The 12,561-nt window shown below is 35.4% G+C and overlaps 1 protein-coding gene across 1 annotated transcript in view; it reads right to left on the reverse strand.

Moving 5' to 3' along the window:
* LOC145988134 (uncharacterized) overlaps nucleotides 1-12,561 on the reverse strand; it is a 131,461-nt gene that overhangs the window by 63,265 nt on the left and 55,635 nt on the right. The window contains exon 8 of the mRNA XM_083122965.1: nucleotides 10,393-10,509. Within this exon, the coding sequence (XP_082979091.1) occupies nucleotides 10,393-10,509 (117 nt within the window). The remainder of the gene's footprint in view (nucleotides 1-10,392; nucleotides 10,510-12,561) is intronic.

Raw genomic sequence — 12,561 nt, forward strand, 5'->3', positions numbered from 1 at the left:
GGTACTTGAAGCTATCCACTTGCTGGATTCTTTCACTGTTTGCTCTCACATTAATATTCCTTGGTTTCCGTCCTATAACCATTGCCTTTGTCTTCTTTACATTAATCTTCATCCCATACTGCTCACAGCTGCTGTTTAACTCTTCTAACATACTATTTATGGTTATTTCATCCTCAGCGAATAATGCCATGTCATCAGCAAATCTTATGCAGTTTATTCTTCTTCCTCCTAATTTGACACCTCCTGTGCCCTGGAAACAAGTTTTCACTATATCTTCTAAATAAATATTAAACAAAGTAGGCGATAGGCAGCATCCTTGTCGTACTCCTCTTCCAATTTCACAGCCTTCTGTCATTTCGTCTCCTGTTCTCACTTTAACTCGTTGATTCATGTATAAGTTGCTTAGAAGTCTTCTCTCTTTCCAATCTACACCAATTTTCTTCAGAATTTCTAAAAGTTTAACCCAATTCACTCTATCAAAGGCTTTCTCCAGGTCTACAAATACTACAAACACCTCCTTTCCTTTCTCTAAATATCTTTCCCCAATGGTCCTCAGTAAACCAATTGCATCCCTTGTACCTCTTCCTTTCCTGAAACCAAACTGTTCTTCCTCTAACTCGCCACTGACCTTCGAGTATAGGCGTCTGTTCAGAATTCTTAGAAGAATTTTTGCCGAGTGAGATATCAAACTGATTGTCCTGTACTCAGAACATTTTCTGGCATTGCTTTTCTTCTGCAGAGGTACCAAAACAGTCTCCGGGAAATCTTGTGGCCAATCCCCTTTCTCATAGATTTCATTGCATAAGTGCAGTATTTCTCTTTTTCCATCTCCCAGGCATTTGATAAGTTCAACAGGAATTTCATCAGTGCCCGTTGCTTTCCCATTCCTCATTTCTTTGAGTGCTTGCTCAAATTCTTCATTCAGGATATAGTATCCTTTCTCATCATCAGGCACGTCGTCTTAATTTTCTACATTCAGACTGTCTGGGCGATTCTCTTTCTGGTAGAGCTCTTCAACGTACTTTCCCCACACATTCGATATTCCTTTTTTGTCTGTGATTTCACATCCTTCCTCGTCATGACATAATATTACATATTAATGTTAGTGTTTTCAGTTGAACGTAGAGGGTGCTGAAGAGGGTGCAGAAGAAAATTAAGGGGCACGCAAGCACCCCCTCCTGCCCCCTGGTGCTGCCCCTGGTTACGACACAAAGTTTTGTACTCGGCTATACACGCACAATTGGAAATCTAATTTCCCTTAAAGAACGTTCCAAGAAAAATAAGGAGTGTTCGAACCTGTGTACTTTGATTACCATTCCAATGAAATTTAGTTCAGCGTAATCACTCTTGAGCAAGCCGACTATTCTGACATTTATTCAAAGTTTGGAGAGTATTCACTTTAATCGTCGTAAGACTTTAATTTGACGATTTATTCACATCGAATGCAACATGATCAAAAACTATTAGTTCTCAGTGCACAGCACATACCTGTTGTTCATGTCCCGTCACGCGACATTGCCACATCGACCTTCCAAGTATATGATTGTCATACATGTGGTCCTTTCCATTTTGCTGTCCTCCTCAATCCAGCTAAACGGACAACCTTCTGCGACGCTTGTAGAAACTAAGAAAAGTCCCTTTTCATATCTTCTCTATCTCTACGATATAAGAAAGGTTGTGCACATAACATCGGCAACATTGTGGATACGATAGTCAAAAAAGGACAGCTGCATTCTTCTTTTTCTGCTATGTAAATCCCGTACAGTGGAGTATACTGGTTTGGCGATGAAGTTCTCTCTCTGCTTCATGAAGAAAACCTCACACCGGCTAAGTTGTACCTACAAGTCTTGTTCATGTTGTCACTCTCTTGGTCGTCCGTGCATGGTATGGGTGCTATTCACCGATGTTTACATTTCTGTGCTTCCTTCCCGCTGGCAGGGACTGCACTTCCGGTCTTGCAAAGAATAACATTGAATTTAAAGGTGTAAAGGCAGTTTCTTCGAAAAAGGCGACAATATTTGTGTTTTTTTATTTCAACATGAGATACGGAACAAACAATTGTTCTCACAAACAATTGTTCTCAAGTATCTATGCCTCGTTTTCAGACAGACCCGATATGGAAAAATCAGTGGATTTAAACAGTAAAGCGAAAAGATTGGACACAAACACGATGGAGTAGGCTCTGAAGTCGGCACTTCTTCAAATCAAATGAAAATACTTTACATGTTTTGAAAGTTATAATTGTCTAATGCACATGTGTAGAATAAATTTTAAAAGTTGGAACTATTTATAATCATATTATAACGCATTTGCCTTTTGGTTGTTGAAAAGTGCTCTCTCCATGGGTGTCGGTAGGTCAGTCGACTTCTCCCCCCCCCCTCTCCCTGGAAATTGACATCCTTTATTTCAAGATCCAAAAAAAGCTGAAAGTTTGTTATTTTTATTGTTAATAACAGAAATGAAGTTTACTTGGTTAGTATTCAAACAGAGTAATCAATGTCAAATATGCATTAGATCGAAGAAATGGGTGAAAAATACAGGAACCAGGTTACTTTCATATTATACCATTTAATCCAAAGAATAAATGGTTTCACAGTTTTCACAATTCAAATTATAATTTAAGATGAGATTTTTTTTCTAATTTGTAAAGTCATTTCTTGAACGACACTTGCAAATGTTCTTAACAAAATACAATAACTGTGCATTTCAGTATAGTAACTATGAAATGTAAAAGTATTAATGGAAAATATTTGTGCTGGATATTCACTCGGCTTGTGGACCGAATAGCATGATAACAATAAACAACAACAATAATAAAATTTGAATAAAATTTATTTAGTTAGGTATATATTATTAGTGTATAACAATAATTATTAAACCATAGTTTAACTATGCGTCAGAATTCAAACTCAGTATTAGCACAATAGGTAGCTATGGTGCTATATATATTGAAAAGGAAATTTCAATTTACATATGCTGATGAATAGTGTTTGTGTTCAAACAATAATAAATATTTTTATAATTATTATATTGATAAAAAACTAGAGATAACAAAAGTTACAAGAGCATCAATTATGCATTTGTTTAAAAGAACATTTATAACATATAAATGTTATTTATATGAAGAAAATATTTCTGTATTATCTCCTTGTGAGGTAGAGTAAGTCTTTTTCTTAATATTTTGGCATGCATCAGTTCTACATCTGAGTATACTCAATATGTCAATTTCTTCAACCAGGTTTACAAGATGGCTTCCATTCTTCAATTTTTAAAACTTCACATATGGTTAATTCATATCCAAAATGCAGAAGATATTTATCTCACTTTTGTCTTTTTTCTCAAAACATTCATTTGAGGTAATGCATTATTCATCTACTAGCTTGATAATGCAGATGCAAGCAGATAATAATTTCCTGCTTCCAATTTTTAAACTTGGCACTTTTCACAAGTTCCAAATCTTTTTTAAAGATTAAGCCATTATAAAAGCATTTTCAAGATTCTGTTATGACAAAAATGTCTCTATATAGTTTAAACAAACTATTAAAGATTAACTTGCAAAGTATAATCTTTCAAAATATCAAGATTTATACAAATATCAATCCTTCACCAATAGCCACATTTTTACTTATCTTCCATCCATCATGAGATTCCTCAAAAGTCACAGACAACTAGTATTAGAGCAACTAGTTCAAGCCAGATTTTTTAGTATGTGTTATCTTCAATTGTTTTTGTTTTATATTTTTGTCCATAAGTGCTTAACAGCTTGAATGTTTGTGTAGTGAATGTACATATTTGCTCTGTTCCAGCTATTTTACTATGTATATCACAATATACTTATCTAATGATTACAATTACCATTTTTTGAATGTTGATACAAAATACCAAGTATGACATCATATTATACATTGAACAATTTTAAAGAGTTGACCTTTGTATATAAATCTTGATGCCAATGCAAATATACACAATTTCAATAAATTTAATTATAAATTTGAATGTATCATATCTTTCTTGTCTGAAAGAACACATATGATTGAAGATATTTGTTTTTCATATTGCCCGTCAAAAATAACTGTTATGACTAAATTATTATAAATATTGCACAAATGTGGAACTTTGAACTTAGCCTAACCATTTTCAAATGTTGTTATGACAATGTATTATTTTTATAATATATTTTTATAATAATAGTAATTATTATTTTTTATTTTACTGTTGTAATCGAAGTATTGCAATGTTTATAATTAATGTAAGCTTCATTTCAACCTCGAGAAGTCTTTTAAAAAATGAAACTGTTGGTCGAAGATCAACATTGCCTTGGAAAATATTATTATTTTCCCTTATATCTGCATCCTAAGGATCCGGGAAATTGCCAATCTTTTCTAGGTACCTTTGTTTCTCTACATCACTCTACAACACTCAAAAATTTCAAGTGATCCAATTTGTTTCCGATCTTTTATAAGAAAATAAGCTCTGTGACAATCTGTATTCCACTTGTTTACATTGGAAAATTTGCCAAAATGGAAGTTCTTTCCCCGCCATCAATAATCGATTTGTCTGATCGATCATTTTTTGTTTACTCAGGAATAACCCCCATACGATAAGCAAATTCATATCTACGTCATCCTTCTGTGAGCACTCCTTGAAATGGTAGGGTGATTAAGGTTTCAGCCTCGAACCTGCAAGACTCTGCGGTGTAGATGGCCCGACACTTACGGTTTTGCAACTCTCGGTTCTAACCCGATGCACTGCCATCTGGAGTTTGCATAATTAAACTACTCAACCGACAATTGAAGGTGTAGGTAGCAAACTCGAACAGGGGTGGAACATCCTGAATTGGGGGCATTTGAATGGTGAATAACAATAAATGGTTTCGGCATGAAAATCGCCATACTATATATAAACTCATTTACTTATTACTGCTTCACAGTGGTATATTATCCCATGTTACTTGGTTTACACTAGTAAACAAACTTTTTTCGCATGTAGATAGATTTTGCCAAAAACTTTAAAGTTATCAGTATCGGAAAGTATTATTGGAATTCTACCGATACCAGTCGATACTTTCCTGGTATATTAGTCTGTTAAGAGATCCTCAAAAATGCCGCGCGACACTTTCGTGGATTGTAATTACTGGAAATAATGCAAAATTCGAAGTTTGTTTTTATATTACACCTATTTTGCATGAAAAACTTTATTTTGTGATTTCATAATATCTATTTTGATATTCTGATGTAATTCTAGAATAGTCTAAATCACATATCTTGGAAAATTGATGCATGTAATTGGAGATGAATATTTACACACCAATACTGATCAATATTTTGAAGAAATTTTAATTATTGCAATTTTCAAGTATTGGTATCGGTGGAAATCGGTAAGAGTATCGGCAGCGGTATCGGTATCGGTTCAAAGTGGTATCAGCTCAGCCCTAATAAATATACATACAATAAATAAGAATTGTTGCCGTAAACCAGGTCAAATTTTCAGAATATGTCACTGCTGCTTCAATTCATAACTTTGCATTTACCTGAAAATAAACAATTGCACAAGATAAAGTAAAGTTCCCCGTGCATATAGCACAGTGCCATGAAGGCACATTTAGGGGATGTGGGGGGTAGGGCCCCACACATTTTTGATATCGGCCATTTTGGAGGTGATGTGATCAACAACATGCTCTGGCTGCCTTTACCCCCCAGGTACCCATTGATTTGAGGCTTGGTGAGCCTCGGAGTGGCTTTATGCAGGGACAAGGCCAGAAAAATTCCTACCTTAGATCAAGCACACCAGGAATCAAATCCAGGTCTCATGCATGGCAGTCAGATGCCCTACCTAATTTCCTCAGATATGTTCAGCACTATGAGTTTCATCATCAAGGGGTGGAACAAAACTACACTCAAATTGTAAGTATGTAGTTACTAAATTTTTGAACTTTATTATCGTTGCATTACTACCAAAAGTTTCAAGAAGTTAGTGGCTATTGGAAATGTGATGCAACAGTATAGAAGTACACATTTTAGTGTTACAAAATATAAACCATTGATAAATACAGTGCTCAAGTGGAGGGGGATGCAGAGCAATGGTATACCCCAGCTGTCCCACTGTAGGAGTATCTCCCAGCCAGTCACAAAACTCGAGCAACCCCCCCCCCCCACCATAACAATTTTCACTTTGGGTACTGGCTAAATCCATTTACCAAGAATTCTAGAATGGTTTGATTTTGTTTCATTTGGTAACTTGGTATTTTTACAATGTAACTTCACTTATTTTTTTACTTATTTCCTTTAGTACTATTGGGGTGAGGAAGAGGGGGGGGGGGTGTATAAAGCTTCTTCCCTGCTGTAATTTTTCCACCTGCTAATTCAGGTCCCATATAAAACCGGTACACATCATATGTATCGTTCATAACAAGTGTACTGGTTTTATGTGGGACAGCCTGTAGTATGTTTTCTTGACCTCTTCCCTAATAGGTTTTGCCTACAACTTCTCCAAGATCTTCATTCCAGTAATGGGTTCACCGAGACTAGGTGCCTCCAAAAATTTTGTCAAGTTACGTTGCTCTACAATGCAATTTTTACATAATAAAGGTAGCCTTTTATGGCTTTGTGGTGCTGAATAACAAAAACAGCATTAACCTTTCTCGTTTGTGTACAGCAAAGGAAAATGTAACTAAAACAAAGTACAAATGTATTGTATGCTCTATATTTAGAGATCTAATTTGCACAATCACTGATAAACGTTAATCATTGTGTGAAATTGCTTATAAGTGGATACCATGACAATTAAATATATTTTTCAAACACAATGTAATTTTAATATTTTACATGATTTTCTTTCTTCTTGGGAATTTCACATTTTAAGCATATTTTGTATAAAACACGAAAAATCATAAATTGTATACTCCTTTTGTTTAATGTCTTTGGTAGCAATCTGGCAAAAGTGGTATTATTTAAATACAGTAGTCACATAGTGACAGGCCCATCACAGGTTGTTATTTGGTACTATTTTATCCCAAATTTTCCAACATACATTTTCAATGTATCTAAGACTGGACCCCAGCTGAGCAGTACCTGCTTTATTCACAATGGGGATCTGGCTAACAGATATTCAAAATATTTCTGAAGCACTCATTAATGAATATTTGCAGCTGTTTGTACATTGCTTTAGACATTTTTCAACACTTGTATCAATACAATAAAACTGGAATCATATTACTATCAAATATCCATAACTGTTGTGATATTGTGTAAACACAAACTTATCTTTACTGATTCTCTGCTTCACCGTAAAATTATATAATTGATTGATTTGGTTTATATTACAGTAAAATCTTGTTAATCTGGACCCCGATAAGCTGGTAATCCGGAAAGGCAAAAGCCCCCCCCCCCAAAAAAAGCAGAATGCAAGGTTTTAAATGTGGCTAGAAGTCAACAATCACATTCGTCATATTGCTCCGCAACAGACTCCTTTTGCTATAAACACACACAAATTTTTGAAGTCGAACAATATTCAGCAACAAGTTTGTAAAAAAACAGCCCCAAGAAAATGTCCTTTGTGCATTGCATATGCCGCCATTGTTTACTGTGCGGATAACAATTAGTTCTTTCCATATGAATGGCAAAACAGAAAAATACAGTACGTACGTTGCCCATTGTTGTGGATACTCAATGCAGTCAGTTTTTATTAGAGCTGTTGTATTGAACACATCTAGTTTTTTGTATTGTGTACATACAGAGTTTTAACGTGTTACCATTGTATCTACAGTATTGCTTTACATTTTACTGTACTGTAGGGATGTGCCGAAGCCGCTTACAGACGTATGAAAATCGGCAGAAATTGACATATCGGCATCGGTATCGGAATCAGCAAAAATCCGATATTTAAACCTGTACAGATTATACTAGAGTTTTACCTTCTAATAAGTTTTATATTCTAGTTTTGTAAGATTTATTGAAAATTTGGTTATGATTCATCATTATTGTAGAGTTTTTGTAATACAATTATTGCAAACTCTCATTCAGAGGATCAACCTAACTATAAATCGGAAATAAAACAGTACATTGCTGAACCAGGATCTGCTGTTGTATTGGAAATTCAAAAATAAGTATTTAAACCTGAAGCAAGTGCTGAGAAAATACTTGAGCATACCTGCTGCATCAGTATTCAGTGATTGAGTGTTCAGTGTTGCTGAACAGATTTGAGATAAGAGAAGAAGTAGGTTATTTCCTCAAGTGCTTCCAAATCTCGCATTTCTGAAGTTGAATCTGGCAGAACAGGAATTCATTTTGCATTTCAAAGAACTGCTTATATACTAATGTTAAATCTCTAGGTTCACATAACCTTTTGTAGATGCAAATGTACATTCGCATCTCTTGAGAATATACCGGGTGTTCCGTTCAAATCTCCCTAATTTCAATTATTCGTAGAAAAGAAAGTATGAATGATAGAGCAATGAAAATTTCAGAGAATTGAAGAAAAACTCATAAATTGTATTTTCCACACACTAATACACCTCCCACATGCCCCATTGGTAGCACCATGAGCATATATTCTAGGCGAGCTAGGCTGTCTGCGAAGCCTGAAGTCTAGAGAATAAAATACAGGAGAAAAATCGATCACAAATTGTAAATAGAGTTATTCATATCAGTGAGATGATGATGGTGATTCTGCAGTTGGCAACCTGATTTATTGTGAGTTGGTAACATGATTTCCTATGAGTTGGTAACCTGATTTCCTATGAGTTTGTAACCTGATTTCCTATCAGTTGGCAACCTGATTTCTTATGAGTTGGCAACCTGATTTCTTATGAGTTGGCAACCTGATTACTTATGAGTTGGCAACCTGATTTCTTATGAGTTGGCAACCTGATATCCTATGAGTTGGCAACGTGATTTCTCATGAGTTGGCAACCTGATTTCTTAGGAGTTGGCAACTTGATTTCTTAGGTGTTGGTAAACTTATTTCTATTCATAGCCTAGGACCTTGTGACATAGTGAGATAGCCCAGACCTTTGACTCAGTATACGCCACTGGGTAGCACAAACAATATCCAGTCAGTATTCAACTTCTTGCCATGTCCCCTGTTACTGTTGCAATCGTATCACGTGTGCGGGTTCGTAACTCTGGGATGTTATTCACTGGAGTCGCAAACACACAAATTGCCTAGATGCCTGGCGGATGGATTTACTCGGGCTTCTCTGAAACCCCTCTCGAATTTCGTCCACCTTTTCCTTCGACACACGACGCCGAGCTCCACTAGATTGTTTTAGAACACTGCCGGTTGTTAGAAACTTACTAAACTACAGCCTAATTGATTTAGCATCAGGTGCAACTCCTCCATACACTCGTCTGAAATTTCGTTGCGTTGCAATTACAGATTTTGTCTCAGCATACCACACCACTGCCTGCACGCATTGTTGAACCGTCGCCATTTTTATTTATACGACCATGGCGCTGCGTATTAAGCAAACGGATAACTTCAAGTCATGAAACCAAAACTTGAAGATCTGGCCTTTCATTTGGTATTACAGTTATTTCAAAATTCATCGTACTTCGTTCACAGTAATTAATTGAAATTAGGGAGATTTGAACGGAACACTCTGTATATGTATATACATATGATATGCAATAGAAATGTACATACCAAATTTATTTTTGTCATGCAGAAAATAACATCCCATTTCTGTTTAATAATTTTATGTATCAGAATCGGTTAAATATCGGCATCGATATTGGTTCCAAAAATTATCGGTGAGTACATCGGCATAGGTAAATTTTCAGTTTCGTCACATCCCTACTGTACTGTATAGTATATTAAGCCTATGCCCTTTAAATACACCATACTAAATGTGTTTTGTTGCTATAAATGGAGTTTTAATGCACTTTCTACTGTTCTTTTAGGTTATTTCAGTTAATCCAGACTTTCGTTAAACCGGTCAACTTATATCCCCCATTAGTCTGGACTAACGAGGTTTTACTGCATTTCACTTTCCTGCCACTTTTGGCTAATGGCGAAGATGCAGGTAAGTGATGATATGATGAAATAATGAAGCGACACACACAAAGAACAACCATTCCCATGTTGGGATTCGAACGCAGGACACCTGTTATCGCAGCATGCTGTGACAACTACTCTGCCATGGAGGTCAGCATAAATAAATAAAATAATATGGATGGAGCAGATTAATCACTATTTTATCAGTAGCAGCGATAATTGTGTGTCAGTGTAGTGATGATAATTTTAGCGATCCAATGTTTCCACAAATAACATATATTTTTGTGTTTGATTTTTGTCATTTTTATGCTTTATTTTCTGCACATAAAGGCATGATTTGTGTACTAACTGATATCGTTGGAATATTTTTTTTTCATTTAATGATATAATTGCACTCACCTGTGCATTGAGGATCCTAAAATGTATCGCGCTGCAAGATCTTTCAGCAGAAGTGGAACTCTATAAATTTGAATCACACGGTTCCATCGAAGCAAGTTAGCATAGTAGTTTACTGTGCTGCAAAATAACATATTCAACTAAGTACAGAAGGACAAAGTAGTCTTTGACAATGTAAAATACCCTGTTTATAAAATAATTATATTTATAAGTATACACTTTGTATGAAATCTTTATGAAGAAAGAAAAATGTGTTAGATCAACATTGTTGACTTACATATGAACATTGTGCAATGTGCACACCTTGATATAAGTTTTTCACGGCTTGCAATGAGAAATGCAAGTTTTATGTGTCACAGATACAGATAAAATATAGAACTATTCTCATGTACATGTGATAACTGATAAAACATTTACAGGAAGGATTTAAATACCATGTTATTTGGAACCAGAACATCTATTTCATAACTTGAAGGCAACATTTCACTTAATGAAACCTAACAGTTGGGCTGAAAAGTTCGTAGGCTGACTCATAGATGGCGTTACTAGAATTAAATCCATGTGATTTTTACTTAGTACTAACCTTCAAAAGATACGTGTATAAATTTCACAGCTGCCGGATAATTAGTTCGTGAGATATAGCATTGTGAGTGAAGCAGCTTTTGTTATTGTGAAAAAATGGATAAAAAAGAATTTCGTGTGTTAATAAAGCATTGCTTTTTGGCAAAAAAAAAAATACTGTTGAAGCCAAGGCTTGGCTTGATAAACATTATTCGGACTCTGCACCAGGAAAATCAACCGTTGAGAAGTGGTTTGCTAAATTTAAACGAGGCGAAATGAGCATCGAAGACGATGCACGCAGTGGACGCCCCAAAGAGGCTGTTACTGACGAAAACATCAAAAAAGTCCACAAAATAATTTTAAATGATCGTAAAGTGAAGTTGATCGAGATAGCTGAGACTTTAAAAATATCAAAGGAACGTGTTGGACATATTGTGCATGAATATTTGAACATGCGAAAGCTGTGTGCAAAATGGGTGCCGCGCGTGCTCACAATCGATCAAAAGCAACAACGTTTTGATGATTCGGAGCAATGTTTAGCGATATTCAACCGTAATAAAATTGCTTCCCCATCCACCATATTCTCCAGATCTGGCCTCCAGTGACTTTTTCCTGTTTGCAGACCTTAAAAGAATGCTCGCTGGAAAGAAATTTAGCACTGATGAAGAGGTAATCGCCGAAACTGAGGCCTATTTTGAGGCTAAAGAGAAATCGTACTATAGAAATGGCATCGAAAAATTGTATGACCGCTATAATCGTTGTATCGCCCTCGAAGGCAACTATATTGAATAATAAAATCGAATTTTGTCAAAAAAATATTTTTTACTATGTTAGCCTACGAACTTTTCAGCCCAACTGTTATAACAATAACCCCCCCATTTTTTGGGATATACTTTACACTTAGTTTACAGAACTGCTATGTGATTTTGCATGTATACATATTGGAACCAATAGTTTAACACTGATTGTTGAAATCTGAAGAAAGTGATATAGTGATCAAGTGAAATAGTAAAAAAAACTACTGAATTTATTATTAAGAGTGATTTTGATTACAGTAGAAATGTATCATATGTATAACTTACACACACAGTTTCATAGTATCATGCCCAGAACTTTTGTTAGGAAGGAAGGGGGTATGCATATGGCATAAGAAAAGGTGGGTGTGACTTCTTGTTTATGCTATATTTCTCTTTTTATTTTGTTTGTTGCTTCTTTTAGGATTTTGGTTAAAGGGTGTTCTACCAAAGCACATGGACATTATGACTAAAGAAAAAGTTTTTACGTTCATAGTTTCAGATGTTCTCTCATAATAGTGCACCAACAACTTATTCAATATTAACCCAATTCATGAAAGCCAATGTGTGGCTTAACTTTTACTGAAGAGCTCTCCCTTACTGTATAAGAGAAGAAGATCTGAAGGAAGAAGTTACGATAATCACGGACACAGGACTTAAGAATGGGTACACAGTGCATCAATTTTTAACATGGTACAGTAAAGCAGAAATACAGGTTCGACAGTCAAACCATCACCAACCAACCAGCACAATAAAATGAAATAGATTCCCTTCACTTACCATCATACCACATCCAATTACCTTGCCAAGACCTTGT

Source organism: Lepisma saccharinum, chromosome 5 (genome assembly GCF_977018435.1).
Source record: "Lepisma saccharinum chromosome 5, izLepSacc3.1, whole genome shotgun sequence".
NCBI classification, from domain to species: domain Eukaryota; kingdom Metazoa; phylum Arthropoda; class Insecta; order Zygentoma; family Lepismatidae; genus Lepisma; species Lepisma saccharinum.